The following is a 17769-nucleotide window of genomic DNA, read 5'->3' as shown; positions in this document are numbered from 1 at the left end:
TATGAATGAGGCTGTTGAATTGGCAGCATAAAGCCTCTTCTGTGAAACTGAGACTCAATGCATCATGTCCACTGGGACCCAGAGCTGTGTCTGAGTGTGTCTGAGCAACACAAGAGGCTTATGATCCCTGAAACAGAGAAGAAGAATGAACACACACTCGTGATGTACACTCAAACACACTCAGTCAGACACACACTTATGTTGTATATTTCGACACACTCAGACACACAATTGTTTCAGTGTGTGTTAAACTGTGGTCAAGTCTGATGTGCTCTCTTTCTCTTTCTCTCTCTCTATTTTTCTCTGTCTCTCTCTTCCCTCTCTCGCTCAGTTCCACTTCAACCCAGCCCAGTCGATCCTGGTGATGGAGGGAGAGGATCTGGAGAACATGAACGCTGCTCTGAGGAAGGTCTCCTACATCAACTCCCGCCAGTTTCCCACACCGGGCATCAGACACCTGCACATCTCAACATCAGTACAGTACGCAAGGCTCCTTCTACCTTTACTACTGACCGTAACATCTCTCTAGCTGTCTCTCTCGTCTCTCCTGTCCTTCATCCACCTCAGTACATTATGACTAGATAAGGTCTTCTCTCCTGTCCTTCATCCACCTCAGTACATTATGACTAGATAAGGTCTTCTCTCCTGTCCTTCATCCACCTCAGTACATTATGACTAGATAAGGTCTTCTCTCCTGTCCTTCATCCACCTCAGTACATTATGACTAGATAAGGTCTTCTCTCCTGTCCTTCATCCACCTCAGTACATTATGACTAGATAAGGTCTTCTCTCCTGTCCTTCATCCACCTCAGTACATTATGACTAGATAAGGTCTTCTCTCCTGTCCTTCATCCACCTCAGTACATTATGACTAGATAAGGTCTTCTCTCCTGTCCTTCATGCACCTCAGTACATTATGACTAGATAAGATCTTCTCTCTCCTGTCCTTCATCCACCTCACATTATGACTGGATAAGGTCTTCTCTCTCCTGTCCTTCATCCACCTCACATTATGACTGGATAAGGTCTTCTCTCTCCTGTCCTTCATCCACCTCACATTATGACCAGATAAGGTCTTCTCTCTCCAGGTTTCATCCACCTCACATTATGACTGGATAAGGACTTCTCCTTCCTGTCCTTTAACCACCTCACATTATGACTGGATAAGGTCTTCTCCCTCCTGTCTTTCATCCACCTCACATTATGACTGGATAAGGTCTTCTCCCTCCTGTCCCATGTGGCTCAGTTGGTAGAGCATGGTGTTTGCAACGCCAGGGTTGTGGGTTTGATTCCCATGGGGGACCAGTACAGAGAAAAAATTTATCAAATGTATGCATTCACTACTGTAAGTTGCTCTGGCTAAGAGCATCTGCTAAATGACTAAAATGTAATGTAAATGTCTTTCATCCACCTCACATTATGACTGGATAAGGTCTTCTCTCTCTGTCCTTCATCCACCTCAAATTATGACTGGATAAGATCTTCTCCCTCCTGTCTTTCATCCACCTCACATGATGACTGGATAAGGTCTTCTCTCTCTTGTCCTTCCTCCAACTCACATTATGACTGGATAAGGTCTTCTCCCTCCTGTCCTTCATCCACCTCACATTATGACTATCTGTCTTTTTTCCACCTCAGTCCAGTTTAACCTACTGTAGCTACAGTTGAAGTCAGAAGTTTACATACACCTTAGCCAAATACATTTAAACTCAGCTTTTCACAATTCCTGACATTTTATCCTAGTAAAAATTCCCTGTCTTAGGTCAGTTAGGATCACAACTTTATTTTAAGAATGTGAAATGTCAGAATAATAGTAGAGAGAAAGATTTATTTCAGTTTTAATTTCTTTCATCACATTCCCAGTGGGTCAGAAGTTTACATACATTCAATTAGTATTTGGTAGCATTGCCTTTAAATTGTAACTTGTGTCAAATGTTTCGGGTAGCCTTCCACATGCTCCCCACAATAAGTTGGGTGAATTTTGGCCCAACCCTCCTGACAGAGCTGGTGTAATTGAGTCAGGTTTGTAGACCTCCTTGCTCGCACACGCTTTATCAGTTGTGATCACAAATTTTCTATAGGATTGAGGTCAGGGCTTTGTGATGGCCACTCCAATACCTTGACTTTGTTGTCCTTGAGCCATTTTGCCACAAATTTGGACGTATACTTGGGGTCATTGTCCATTTGGAAGACCCATTTGCAATCAAGCTTTAACTTCCTGACTGATGTCTTGAGATGTTGCTTCAATATATCCATATAATTTTCCTACCTCATGATGCCATCTATTTTGTGAAGTGCACCAATCCCTCCTGCAGCAAAGCACCCCCACAACATGATGCTGCCATGCCCGTGCTTCACGTTTGGGATGGTGTTCTTCGGCTTGCAAGCCTCCCCCTTTTTCCTCCAAACATAATGATGGTCATTACGGCCAAACAGTTCTATTTTTGTTTCATCAGACCAGAGGACATTTCTCCAAAAAGTATGATCTTTGTCCCCATGTGCAGTTGCAAACCGTAGTCTGGCTTTTTTATGGCGGTTTTGGAGCAGTGGATTCTTCCTTGCTGAGCGGCCTTTCAGGTTATGTCGATATCGGACTCGTTTTACTGTGGATATAGATACTTTTGTACCTGTTTCCTCTAGCATCTTCACAAGGTCCTTTGCTGTTGTTCTGGGATTGATTTTCACTTTTCGCACCAAAGTACATTCATCTCTAGGAGACAGAACGCGTCTCCTTCCTTAGTGGTATGACGGCTGCGTGGTCCCATGGTGTTTATACTTGCGTACTCTTGTTTATACAGATGAACATGATACCTTCAGACATTTGTAAATTGCCCCCAAGGATGAACAAGACTTGTGGAGGTCTCAATGTTTTTTCTGAGGTCTTGGCTGATTTCTTTTTATTTTCCCATGATGTCAAGCAAAGAGGCACTGAGTTTGAAGGTAGGCCTTGAAATAAATCCACAGGTACACCTCCAATTGACTCAAATGATGTCAATTAGACTACCAGAAGCTTCTAAAGCCATGACATCCTTTTCTGGAATTTTCCAAGCTGTTTAAAGGCACAGTCAACTTAGTGTATGTAAACTTCTGACCCACTGGAATTGTGATATAGTAAATTATAAGTAAAATAATCTGTCTCTAAACAATTGTTGGAAAAATTACTTGTTTCATGCACAAAGTAGATGTCCTAACCGACTTGCCAGAACTATAGTTTGTTGACAAGAAATTTGTGGAGTGGTTGAAAAATGAGTTTTAATGACTCCAACCTAAGTGTATGTAAACTTCCTACTTTAACTGTATATCTGTCTGCATTTAGTTAATATCTCCCTCTCTTTCCTCCCTCTCCATCTCTCTCTCTGTCCTCCCTCTCCATCTCTCTCCCTGTCCTCCCTCTCCATCTCTCTCCCAGTCCTCCCTCTCCATCTCTCTCTCTGTCCATCTCTCTCTGTCCTCCCTCTCCATCTCTCTCTCTGTCCTCCCTCTCCATCTCTCTCTGTCCTCCCTCTCCATCTCTCTCCCTGTCCTCCCTCTCCATCTCTCTCCCTGTCCTCCCTCTCCATCTCTCTCTCTGTCCATCTCTCTCTGTCCTCCCTCTCCATCTCTCTCTCTGTCCTCCCTCTCCATCTCTCTCTGTCCTCCCTCTCCATCTCTCTCCCTGTCCTCCCTCTCCATCTCTCTCCCTGTCCTCCCTCTCCATCTCTCTCTCTGTCCATCTCTCTCTGTCCTCCCTCTCCATCTCTCTCTGTCCTCCCTCTCCATCTCTCTCTCTCTGTCCTCCCTCTCCATCTCTCTCTGTCCTCCTTTGTTTTTATTTATTTTATTTCACAAGGTAGGCTAGTTGAGAACAAGTTCTCATTTACAACTGCAACCTGGCCAAGATAAAGCATAGCAATTCGACACATACAACAACACAGAGTTACACATGGAATAAACAAAACATACAGTCAATAATACAGTAGAACAAAAGAAAACAAAAAGTCTATATACAGTGAGTGCAAATTAGGTAAGTTAAGGGAATAAATAGACCATGGTGGCGAAGTAATTACAATATATGAAGCGAGGGCCAACCAACGAGAGCGTACAGGTCGCAATGGTGGGTAGTGTATGGGTCTTTGGTGACAAAACGGATGGCACTGTGATAGACTGCATCCAGTTTGTTGAGTAGAGTGTTGGTGTAACGGCTGTCGTGGTGAATGGATGACCAAAACGCAGACGGGATATGAATGCTCATCTTTCTATTTAATTAGAATAAAATGAACACGGAAAACAAGAAAACAAAAAAACGACAGTTTTACAGGCTATGTACTTACATACAGCAGTGCAAAATCAACAACCCACAAACCCCAGGTGAAAAACACACTCCTAATATATGACTCCCAATCAGGAACAACGACATACAGCTGTTCCTGATCGGGAGCCACACAGACTAACAAAGAAACAGAACTAGATAAACCATAGAAAACCAACACTAGAACAAAACTTAAACCCCAGACTACATAAATCAAACACCCCTTAAATAACACATACAACCCGAACCATATGAAACAAATACCCCTCTGCCACGTCCTGACCAAATATAATACAATTACTCCCTCTGCTGGTCAGGACGTGACAGTTGGAGGCTATTTTATAGATGACATCACCGAAGTCGAGGATCGGTAGGATGGTCAGTTTTACGAGGATATGTTCGGCAGCATGAGTGAAGGATGCTTTGTTGCAATATAGGAAGCCGATTCTAGATTTAATTTTGGATTGGAGATGCTTAATGTGAGTCTGGAAGGAGAGTTTACAGTCTAACCAGACACCCAAGTATTTGTAGTTGTCCACGTATTCTAAGACAGAGCCGTCCACAGTAGTGATGCTGGACGGGCGGGCAGGTGCAGGCAGTGATCGATTGAAGAGCATGCATTTAGTTTTACTTGCGTTTAAGAGCAGTTGGAGGCCACGGAAGGAGAGTTGTATGGCATTGAAGCTCGTCTGGAGGTTAGTTAACACAGTGTCCAAAGAAGGTCCAGAAGTATACAGAATGGTGTCGTCTGCGTAGAGGTGGATCAGAGAATCTCCAGCAGCAAGAGCGACATATTTGATGAATACAGAGAAGAGAGTCAGCCCGAGAATTGAACCCTGTGGCACCCCCATAGAGACTGCCAGCGGTCCGGACAACAGGCCCTCTGATTTGACACACTGAACTCTATCAGGGAAGTAGTTGGTAAACCAGGCGAGGCAATCATTTGAGAAACCAAGGCTGTCGAGCCTGCCAATAAGAATGTGGTGATTGACAGAGTCGAAAGCCTTGGCCAGGTCGATGAATACGGGTGCACAGTAATGTCTCTTATCGATGGCGGTTATGATGTCGTTTAGGACCTTGAGCGTGGCTGAGGTGCACCCGTGACCAGCTCTGAAACCATCTCCATCTCTCTCTCTGTCCTCCCTCTCCATCTCTCTCTGTTTTCTCCTGAGTTTTCTCCTCACTCTTTTTGACTTCTCACTCCATTCTCCCCATCTTCCTCTCATCTTCCTGTGATCTGTAAACTAGTTTCAACACCTTCTCACTGTCAACACACAACAGCAGCACAACTTATTACAACACATCTCACACTCACTCCTGTAGCTAGTTAGCTACCCCTCTCCTCCTCTTCCTCTTTCTCTCCCCTCTTCACTTCTTTTGTTCTTTAATCCACCACTCTCTCTGTTCCACATCGCCTCCTGGGGCAAGTTTTTACATTTTCATGTTATTTATTAATAATTCTGTCTGGGTTTTGTCAGAGGACAGCGGAAGAGAGAGACTGAGTGAGACTGGATGGTATTGTATAACAGCCATCCCTGGCGGGCTGTGGTGAATATTCATTGCAGGTTTAAATATGTGCAGCCCCCACAGCTCAGCCCTGGAGGGGTGTACTCCGCCCCCCTATTGGGTTCGACGCAGGGCTGCGGGCCCATCCCTTCAGCTAGCCTAGCAAGGAAGGGGGGGCAGGAAGAGGAGGGGTCGACTGGGCTGCAGGCACACCAATTAGAAATTAATACATTATGCTAACTATGCTTAAGCTTGTGTATTTCTCGATGTTGTTTAATAGAGTTTTCTGGTTGTGTGTGGGCGGGTGGCTGGGGCTGTGCTGTGCAGGCTGTCCAGTGGTCTGCACTGCCTATGAACCTTGTTGCTCTCCAGCTGTTGCTCACAAAGAGAGGGCTTGGTAGTCGTCCAAGACAAGCTTTGATAACAATAATGTGTAAATCATTTAAAACAACGTCCAGTAAACAGGCCTGCAGATCAAACTGTCTATTAGGCCACAGCCAAAACACAAGTTCCTCTTGAGGAATACTGCTGTTTGCTGGAAATTTCCCCGCAAGTGGCATCAGTGTAAACAAGTAAATAGAGTCGTTCATTAATTCCATAAAATACACTTAAGTGTGTTTTCAATTTAATAATGCAATTACTGCAGCCATCAGGAACAAGTAACTAGTGTTAATCTATGCAGGGCCTTTATTCTACCTTGTCACATTTTCTTTAATTAATTTGGCTGGAGTCCAAGTCCTCACCGTGGCCCACCCACGCTAAGTCTCCATGCTCCACTGTCTCTGCCTCCTCTCCACAACAATACCCTGCCGCTCCACTGTCTCTGCCTCCTCTCCACAACAATACCCTGCCGCTCCACTGTCTCTGCCTCCTCTCCACAACAATACCCTGCCGCTCCACTGTCTCTGCCTCCTCTCCACAACAATACCCTGCCGCTCCACTGTCTCTGCCTCCTCTCCACAACAATACCCTGCAGCTCCACTGTCTCTCCCTCCTCTCCACAACAATACCCTGCCGCTCCACTGTCTCTGCCTCCTCTCCACAACAATACCCTGCCTCTCCACTGTCTCTGCCTCCTCTCCACAACAATACCCTGCCGCTCCACTGTCTCTGCCTCCTCTCCACAACAATACCCTGCAGCTCCACTGTCTCTGCCTCCTCTCCACAACAATACCCTGCAGCTCCACTGTCTCTGCCTCCTCTCCACAACAATACCCTGCCGCTCCACTGTCTCTGCCTCCTCTCCACAACAATACCCTGCAGCTCCACTGTCTCTGCCTCCTCTCCACAACAATACCCTGCCTCTCCACTGTCTCTGCCTCCTCTCCACAACAATACCCTGCCGCTCCACTTTCTCTGCCTCCTCTCCACAACAATACCCTGCCGCTCCACTGTCTCTGCCTCCTCTCCACAACAATACCCTGCCGCTCCACTGTCTCTGCCTCCTCTCCACAACAATACCCTGCCGCTCCACTGTCTCTGCCTCCTATCCACAACAATACCCTGCCGCTCCACTGTCTCTGCCTCCTCTCCACAACAATACCCTGCCGCTCCACTGTCTCTGCCTCCTCTCCACAACAATACCCTGCCGCTCCACTGTCTCTGCCTCCTCTCCACAACAATACCCTGCCGCTCCACTGTCTCTGCCTCCTCTCCACAACAATACCCTGCCGCTCCACTGTCTCTGCCTCCTCTCCACAACAATACCCTGCAGCTCCACTGTCTCTGCCTCCTCTCCACAACAATACCCTGCTGAGGCGGGGAAAGACACAACATGCAGATCACCGCTTGAGAGAAAAAGAGAAAGGGAGAGTAGGCTATACCACGCTTGACTGAAAACATGTTTTTTTTACACCAGAAAAGGAAAATATGGTTCTTAAAGGCCTGTGTATTAGTGCTATGTGATGAAGTTTACAGCGGTGTTTAGGCATGAAATAAAACATTAAATAGGCTAGCAGCAAACTGGGATGACGGGTAATCACAGGTAATTATGAACGAGTCAGAACATCCTTATGCAAAGCTCCAACAGAACAAAGAGCTGTTGTCGTGCAACATTTTTTTTCTTCCCTCTCCCAGTCCCAGCCACTGACAGATGTTCATCTACCTCCTCTGTAACTAAATGTATGTGAAAAACATCCCTCTACTTGCTACTTTCGCAGCTCTTCTGTTAGCTATATTTTCCTTCTCTCCTCAGCCTCCCTTTCTCTCTCTCTCTCTCTCTCTCTCTCTCTCTCTCTCTCTCTCTCTCTCTCTCTCTCCCTCTTCTCTTTCTCTCTCCTCAGCCTCCCTTTCTCTCTCTCTCTCTCTCTCTCTCTCTCTCTCTCTCTCTCTCCTCAGCCACCATGTCTCTCTCTCTTTCTCTCTCACTCCTCAGCCTCCCTGTCTCTCTCTCTCTATCTGTTTCTTTCTTTCTCTCTCTTTCTCTCTCTCCTCAGCTTCCCTCTCTCTCTCCTCAGCCTCCCTTTCTCTTTCTCTCTCTCTCCTCAGCCTCCCTTTCTCTCTCTCTCTCACCAGCATCCCTTTCTCTCTCTCTCCTCAGCATTCAAGTCTCTCTCTTTCTATCTCTTTCTCTCTCCTCAGCCTCCCTCCCTCCCTTTCTCTCTCTCTCTCGCTCTCTCGCTCTCTCTCCTCAGCCTCCCTTTTCTCTCTCTCTTTCTCTCTCTCTGTTGCCCCTCAGCCTCCCTGTCTCTCTCTCTCTTTCTCTCTCTCTCTCTCACTCGCTCAATCTCCTCAGCCTCCAATTTCTCTCTTTCACTCTCTCTCGCTCCTCAGCCGCCCTGTCTCTCTCTCTCTTTCTCTCTCTCTCTGGTTTCTCGTTGATTGATGTCTAGTCTGCATTGTTTATGCAGTATGTGTCAGGTTATTTTTTGCATGTCTATGTCAGATGTCTGCATCACTGTCTGTGTGTTGTTGCTCTCTGGGAGTCTGTCACAGTTCGGTCAGCCTCATCACCCCTACAGTGTACTAGGAGGAGGCTTATTTAACCTTCCAAGGTTGCTGATTCCTGGAATTAACCCACACACACATTCTCAAAGTATCTAAGCATTCTAAGGGCACAATGGCTCTGATATTTCACACATGCCTAAAGTGATACCCAGTCAAACACATTCTGAAACATACAGTACATTCACATGCAATTGAATCAGATTCAACCCTTCCCTACTCTCCATCTCCCAGGTGTTTTGGGGAGGACACGTGTATCTTCATCCCGGACATCGATGCAGTGGTGATGGTGCTGCAGCCCAGTGAACCCAGGATCACCATAGCTGGGGTGGACAGACTGACCAGGCCAGCAGCTGACCTCAGAGGACCAGCAGGACTCACTCTGTTCCAGGACCTTCACATCATCAGTACTGTCACCAAGGGAGACACAGCCTCACACCATACAGGTACAGGGTACAGGCATAGAGGTGTGTGAGAGAGAGAGAGAGAGAGAGAGAGAGAGAGAGAGAGAGAGAGAGAGAGAGAGAGAGAGAGAGAGAGAGAGAGAGAGAGAGAGAGAGAGAGAGAGAGAGAGATAGATAGATAGAGAAATAGATAGAGAAATAGATAGAGAAATGGATAGACACTGGGTGCAAACCAGAGAGAGAGAGATCAATAGACAGAGAATAGCAGAGGGATAATGATGATATGGTCCTATGGGGACAGCACCACAAAACTATTTGATTAGACTCTGGAGAGTACAACATCTCCTCTTACTATGGAATTTCATCAACTCCTCTCTATATCTTACACACACACACACACACACACACACCACCATTAGCCACACACTCCTAGTCACACAAGACTTGGCTAATCTATAGCCTCCAGCTGTGGTCTCCATTTCAGAAGCAGAACATGAGGAGGAAAGAGAGAGTCTGAGTCCTGAAAGCGATGCAGGGATTTTTTTCCAACTCCCTGGCAGTGGAGCAAGTGAAACCTCTGGTTATCGCTGTCTAATTGGCAGCTATAGCGTCAAGGCTGAGTCAGAGCTGTTCCGTGTTGATCCTAGTCTCCGCTTTGAGAAGACGAGCTGGTATTAAAATGTCATTTCCATTTGCAGTTCAGCCAGGCAGGAACCCATAGAATCATTTGTCTGGTAGTCAGAGGCTTTAGTCAGCAGGGCGGTTGGACTGTAGATGCTGGGGAGAGTAGGAGAGGGGGGGAGGGAGAGAGGGAGAGCAAGTCCTAAGGCCAGTAGTACAGGCCGGCTCTGTTCTGCCCCCCCCTCCATTCACAGTTCCTTTAGAAGTCATAAGTTTGGCTCACACAGCAGGATTAGACAGGTACTTAGTGTGGAGAAAGGGTCAACAGTCATTAAACTGCTCAGTGCAGCGGTGGGATTGTTGGAGATGTGCGCACACGCACACACACACACACACACACACACACACACACACACACACACACACACACACACACACACACACACACACACAGATTGAAACTTGATCTCATACAATATGAAATACACATTTCATTCTCTCCATCATCTGCCATCTATTCTCTCTCTATTTCTCTATCTCTCTCTTTATCGCTCTCTCTTTCCCTCTCTGTCTCTCTCTCTCTTTCTCTCTTTCTTCCCTATGTTTGCCCTCTTATTCTCCTTTTCTCTTTCTTTGTTAGTCTCTCATACTCTTTCCTTACCACCAGCACACGCTCTCCTCTTCTCTCCACTGTGTCTCCAGTCCTTTCTTAACTTTCCCTCTCCCCTCCCTCCATCTCTCTCTGTCTGTGTGTCTCAGGGGGTCTACTCAACTCCAGATGTTTCCCCTCCTTCCCCCAGTTAGCACAGCTCTGCAATCAATCAAGCCTCAGCCAGGGATAGAGGAGAGCCAGGGTCTCCCGGGAACCCTGCTGTTCCAGGGACGGCCCCTGCTCTGAGGAGTGCCTCACCGTAGGGAGGCTGTGGAGTGGGCATGGCAGGTGTTAGCCCACCCAGGAGAGAACACAGCAGGCTGAGAGGCACGGAGAGCTACAGAGAACTGTGTCTAACCAGTTAGTAGGCTGTACAGCAGACTCTGTGACATCAGGCTGGCTGATTGTGTAGCGATAGAGAGCGTTAATAATGCAGCTATAGACTCTTTTAACAGTGTTTTTGAACTGTGTTTTTGAACTGTGTTTTGGCTAAAATAGTTTGTTAATTTAGGTTTGTTCGTGTGGAATAGTGGAATGAAACATTTTAGTCTTGGATAATGTTGTTGTGTACAGATGCGCTATCTTAATTTGACCCTGCTTCTCACAGCAGGAAAATAATCCTGCAGCAACAGGAAATTTCTGTGGATTATGTGGATTGTAATTAATGGACATTTTTGTAGGTGGTGATACATTTTTCATTAGGGTAAGTTAAGTTTAGTTGAGTTAATTTGCACAGATAGGAAGACTGTGTGTGTGTGTGTGTGTGTGTGTGTGTGTGTGTGTGTGTGTGTGTGTGTGTGTGTGTGTGTGTGTGTGTGTGTGTGTGTGTGTGTGTGTGTGTGTGTGTGTGTGTCAGTGGCGGTCAGTGCCGTTTAAGTTCAGGGAGGACAAAAACATTTTTATGAGCATTGCCTTATTTCTATTACAGCATATTGGATGACTCTCATTCATAACCCATTTTCCCAGGTCAATGTAACATTGATGGGTTTAGGCTACTACATGATACTCTCATTTTCCCTATACCCATCATGAGGTTGCTATATCCTAGCCTAGCCGACCTGCACACATGTCGAGAGAAAATGTTTAGGTGACATTCAATACCGCCTTGCAAACTCTTGCGTGCATCTAGCTGATCTAAGGTACAATCATTAGTCCAACAGTTTAACAAGAGAGTTTCTATTCGACAAATTCAGCTATGTTTATCCCCGTTTCGCTATGTTTGCTTCCATTTAACCTCTCTAGGGTCGGCGGGACGAAATCGTCCCACCTACTCAACAGCCAGTTGAATCCCGTGGCGCGTTATTCAAATACCTTATAAATGCTATTACTTCAATTTCTCAAACATATGACTATTTTACACCATTTTAAAGACAAGACTCTCGTTAATCTAACCACACTGTCCGATTTCAAAAAGGCTTTACAACGAAAGCAAAACATTAGATTATGTCAGCAGAGTGCCAAGCCAGAAATAATCAGACACCCATTTTTCAAGCTAGCATATAATGTCACATAAATCCAAACCACAGCTAAATGCAGCACTAACCTTTGATGATCTTCATCAGATGACAACCCTAGGACATTATGTTATACAATACATGCATGTTTTGTTCAATCAAGTTCATATTTATATCAAAAACCAGCTTTTTACATTAGCATGTGATGTTCAGAACTAGCATACACCCCGCAAACTTCCGGTGAATTTACTAAATTACTCACGATAAACGTTCACAAAAAACATAACAATTATTTTAAGAATTATAGATATAGAACTCCTCTATGCACTCGCTATGTCCGATTTTAAAATAGCTTTTCGGTGAAAGCACATTTTGCAATATTCTGAGTAGATAGCCCGGCATCACAGGGCTAGCTATTTAGACACCCAGCAAGTTTAGCACTCACCAAAATCAGATTTACTATAAGAAAAATGTTATTACCTTTGCTGTTCTTCATCAGAATGCACTCCCAGGACTTCTACTTCAATAACAAATGTTGGTTTGGTCCAAAATAATCCATCGTTATATCCGAATAGCGGTGTTTTGTTCGTGCGTTCCAGACACTATCCGAAATGGTAAAGAAGTGTCGCGCGCATGGCGCAATTCGTGACAATAAAATTCTAAATATTCCATTACCGTACTTCGAAGCATGTCAACCGCTGTTTAAAATCAATTTTTACGCCATTTTTCTCGTAGAAAAGCGATAATATTCCGACAGGGAATCTCCTTTTCGGCAAACAGAGGAAAAAATCACAAAGGCGGGGGCGGTCGGGTCACGCGCATAAGCCCAGAGTCCCTTGATCGGCCACTTGAGAAAGGCGATAATGTGTTTCAGCCTGGGGCTGGAATGACGACATTCTGTTTTTTCCCGGGCTCTGAGAGCCTATGGAAGACGTGGGAAGTGTCACGTTAGAGCAGAGATCCTTAGTAAAAGATAGAGATGGAAAAGAAGTTCAAGAAATGGTCAGACAGGCCATTTCCTGTAAAAGAATCTCTCAGGTTTTGACCTGCCATTTGAGTTCTGTTATACTCACAGACACCATTCAAACAGTTTTAGAAACTTTAGGGTGTTTTCTATCCATATGTAATAAGTATATGCATATTCTAGTTACTGGGTAGGAGTGGTAACCAGATTAAATCGGGTATGTTTTTTATCCAGCCGTGTCAATACTGCCCCCTAGCCCTAACAGGTTAAAATCAATTTTTATGCCATTTTTCTCGTAAAAAAGCGATAATATTCCGACCGGGAATCTGTGTTTAGGTTCAAAGACGAAAGAAAATAAAAGCATGGGATCCCCTCGTGCACGCGCCTCCGCCCATTGTCCTCTGATAGAGCACTTGCCAAAAGCGCTAATGTGTTTCAGCCTGGGGCTGGAATTACATCATTCAGCTTTTTCCCGCCTTCTGAGAGCCTATGGGAGCCGTAGGAAGTGTCACGTTACAGCAAAGATCCTCAGTCTTCAATAAACAGAGACAAGAAGCTCAAGGAATGGTCAGACAGGCCACTTCCTATACAGAATCTTCTCAGGTTTTTGCCTGCCATATGAGTTCTGTTATACTCACAGACACCATTCAAACAGTTTTAGAAACTTTAGGGTGTTTTCTATCCAAAGCCAATAATTATATGCATATTCTAGTTTCTGGACAGTAGTAATAACCAGATTAAATCGGGTACGTTTTTTATCCGCCGTGTAAATACTGCCCCCTACCCCCAACAGGTTAAGAAATGTTTGTCAACAGAATCGGCGGAATGAATAACACCCCTGGTCACGCATAAACACAGTTCACATTCATAGCAGCCACGTTGCATTCCTTCTCACATCTATGCGCTCTCCTCTCACCTTTTTCCTTCGTTTGTGGACTTTAATGCACAACACATCAGCTGTATGTGACCAGGCGTAAAAACCTTTCCAAGCCAAACCGCCACACACATCCTACATCGTTGTCACAATATGTGACCGACCGGTTCAAATCAGTCTTATGTAGCATTTTAAATTGTATTTTTTACATTGGATAAAAATAGAGTCTCAGCTCCAAAATTCTATATCATACACTAGAGTTGAGGAACAATGAGAAAGCAATTTTGCTTTGAATGTTGCTAAACTTGTAAACTACTTTTGAGAAAATGGCCTTTGAATGTTTTGGTACTACTACTGGAGAGCCCTTTGTTGTCTACACCCAGAGCGTTGATGACTGCAACTGTGCTGTCAGTAAATTCAAAGCGTTTCGCTCTCGGAGCGTTCAGAGAGCACACTGGATGCTCTGGCCAATGAGTAGGGTTGATCCGAACGTTATGACCTCACAACAGCAGTCAAGCACTCAAGCTAAATGGCTAACATTGGCTAGCTAGCTAGCTACTTCCAGACAAAAATGAGAACACCCCACTCTGACCATTTTACTCGCTCTAGCAGAGCTGGTAAGGCTGTTTTCATGTTATCCAGAGCATTGGTGACTGAAACTGTGCTGCTGGCAACAATTTACTTACTGTACTCTTTTTTGCCGACTTTTACTGACACCCGCCATATTCAACGGGTGTTGAAGGTTCGTAAATTCATCAGTTATTCTACACTCTGGCACACTCAGATGAGAGTATTTTGTTAAGACATGTAGCTAGCTAGCTAGCTAAACAATGAACCATAATCCCAACTCATGATGTTAATACCCTGCATGAATCTGCAGGTAGCTAACCAACCAGGTTCAATGTTCGCTAGCTAACAATAGTCTATAACTAGTCAAGCAAATGGCTCTGAGATAAGAATAATAAGATCATACACATAACATTAGCTAGCAAGCCAGCCAGCCAGCTAACGTTAGCTAGCTAACGGTACACTTTAACTTGAAATGAAACCCCTTCCTGTCAAAATTGGAAATGTGTAATATCTGAAAATGTAGCTAGCTATACTATCTTACCCATATACATCATGGATGGGCCCGTCTCCTGTCAGATGCAGGGTTTTTCTCCATCTCCTTAGCTACTGTATCATACTCAAATTCCACTCATTTCAAAACTTGACATACACGTAATTTTAGCTAGCGAGCCAGCCAGCTAACATTAGCTAGCTAACAGTACACGTTAACTTGACATTAGGCTTATGCTGTTTTACAACACAATACATTTAAAAAATATATGCGTTAGACAGGATTACCTAGAAATACTAACCAGCTCAAATAGACAGAAGTGTGCTATATGGCAGACCAATCCAAACTCATCTCTCGGCAAGTCCAGCCCACTCGTTATCTCAGCCAATCATTACTAGAGGGAAGGTTGCAGACTTTTTCTGTGGCTAAACCAACTAGGCACGTAATTTAACAATTGTATTCGTATTTCCAGATGGCATACAAGTTTGTTAGTAAGGCAAATGAAATTCACATGTTCCAGAAGGAATTTCTGCCAAAAACCGCATTTTGATAAAAAATAAAAGTTTACGTTCAAACGGCTCCCCTAGTGACCCGCGACATACGCCTAGTTTCCTGAAACGAGTCACATATTAGCTAAAGTAACATCATAGTCAACATAGCTAATAGAACTACTAGTAACACATTAGTAAACCCGCTACAATCATGCAGTAACGTTACAGTGTATAGTCGTAGCAGTTTAACAGTTACACCGGCAGGCCCCAGTGGCAATACATTAGTTAAACCAAAAGCTTACCTTGACTTGGAAGAGTTCCAGTGTTGTGTTAGATAGTCATAGCCAGCTAGCTAACATAGCATCCCTCTGTTTAAGCAGGGTGTTTGAGTAGGCTAAACTAGCTTGCTGCATTTTCTAGCTAAGTAAGTGAAAGTGAAAAAAAATGACAATCTCTATCTCTCTCTTGCCTCTGCTTCATTTTGGAAGAATTTAAAATGTGTTCAGTTAAGTTCGAAAGTTATGTTCAACTGTTCATAACTGTTCTTTCTCTCTCTTTAAGTTAACTACTCACTGCAGTTTATGCACTGCTGTGTTAGCTAGCTGTATCTTGTGCTTTCAGTACTAGATTCATTATTTGATCATTTGATTGGGTGAACAACATGTCAATTCATGCTGCAGGAGCTCTGATAGGTTGGAGGTACATCCTCCAGAAGTTGTCATAATTACTGTGTCAGTCTATGGAAGGAGGTGAGAACCATGAGCCTCCTAGGTTTTGTATTGAAGTCAATGTACCCAGAGGAGGACAGAAGCTAGCTGTCCTCCGGCTACACCATGGTGCTACCCTACAGAGAACTGTTGAGGCTACTGTAGACCTTCATTGCAAAACAGTGTGTTTTAATAAATGAATTCGTGAATTTATTTCGTATAGTTTTATCTAAAAAGGCTAACTTTTTAAAAATGTTTTACAATTTTTATTTTTATATGACATTCATTGAGGATTTCTCCCCTTCTTCCTCTGAGGAGCCTCCACTGGTGTGTGTGTGTGTGTGTGTGTGTGTGTGTGTGTGTGTGTGTGTGTGTGTGTGTGTGTGTGTGTGTGTGTGTGTGTGTGTGTGTGTGTGTGTGTGTGTGTGTGCGTGTACATACATTCTCACGTGTGTGTGTGTTTCAGCAGGCAGGCCGGGGGTCCAGGAGGAGATCATTCATAACCTGGACTACTGTGACATCCTGGTGCTGGGGGAGGAGCTGAGGCCAGAGCAGGAGAGTCTCCAGCTGCAACGTAGCACCCTGCTGGGGAAACACCTGGACGCCACCAACTCCACCTCCGGCATGTCTATATACGGTAAGTTACCATGGAAACATCTAACTTCCTGACCTCTAATCCCTATCTAACCTCTGACTCCTACCCCAAATCCAACTCCACCTCTGGCATGTCTATATACGGTAAGTTACCATGGAAACATCTAACTTCCTGACCTCTAAGCCCTATCTAACCTCTGACTCCTACTCCAACTCCAACTCCACTTCTGGCATGCCTCCATCCATGTTACCATGCAAACACCTAACCATAACCCCTATCTTCCTCTATATCCATAACCCCTATCTTTGTTTATATCCATAACCCCTATCTTCGTTTATATCCTTCACCTCTCTAGGGTATGTGGGACGAAATCGTCCCACCTACTTAACAGCCAGTGGAATCCCGTGGCGCATTATTCAAATACCTAAGAAATGCTATTACTTCAATTTCTCAAACATATGACTATTTTACACCATTTTAAAGACAAGACTCGTTAATCTAACCACACTGTCCGATTTCAAAAAGGCTTTACAACGAAAGCAAAACATTAGATTATGTCAGCAGAGTACCCAGCCATAAATAATCAGACACCCATTTTTCAAGCTAGCATATAATGTCACATAAACCCAAACCACAGCTAAATGCAGCACTAACCTTTGATGATCTTCATCAGATGACAATCCTAGGACATTATGTTATACAATACATACATGTTTTGTTCAATCAAGTTCATATTTATATAAAAAAACAGCTTTTTACATTAGCATGTGACGTTCAGAACTAGCATACCCACCGCAAACTTCTGGTGAATTTACTAAATTACTCACGATAAACGTTCACAAAAAACATAACAATTATTTTAACCTCTCTGGGCTAGGTGGGACGAATTCGTCCCACCTACGTAACAGCCAGTTGAATCCTGTGGCGCAATTTTCAAAACGTTTGAAATGCTATTACTTCAATTTCTCAAACATATGACTATTTTACAGCTATTTAAAGACAAGACTCTCGTTAATCTAACCACACTGTCCGATTTCAAAAAGGCTTTACAACAAAAGCAAAACATTAGATTATGTCAGCAGACTACCCAGCCAGAAATAATCAGACACCCATTTTTCAAGCTAGCATATAATGTCACAAAAACCCAGAAGACAGCTAAATGCAGCACTAACCTTTGATGATCTTCATCAGATGACAACCCTTGGACATT

General features: G+C 44.3%; 1 protein-coding gene across 2 annotated transcripts in view; it reads left to right on the top strand.

Annotated features, from left to right (window-relative positions):
* LOC106613128 (calsyntenin-2) overlaps positions 1-17769 on the top strand; it is a 447582-nt gene that overhangs the window by 410918 nt on the left and 18895 nt on the right. Inside the window, exons 11-13 of one of the 2 annotated variants that reach the window (XM_014215083.2) lie at positions 332-480; positions 8972-9183; positions 16431-16601. In XM_014215083.2, coding sequence (XP_014070558.2) covers positions 332-480; positions 8972-9183; positions 16431-16601 — 532 coding nt within the window. The remainder of the gene's footprint in view (positions 1-331; positions 481-8971; positions 9184-16430; positions 16602-17769) is intronic. The other variant, XM_014215084.2, reaches the window with a different exon arrangement.

Source organism: Salmo salar, chromosome ssa09 (assembly GCF_905237065.1).
Source record: "Salmo salar chromosome ssa09, Ssal_v3.1, whole genome shotgun sequence".
NCBI classification, from domain to species: Eukaryota; Metazoa; Chordata; class Actinopteri; order Salmoniformes; family Salmonidae; genus Salmo; species Salmo salar.
Note: the sequence above shows the minus strand (reverse complement) of the source record. Positions and strands in the feature narration are given on the sequence as shown.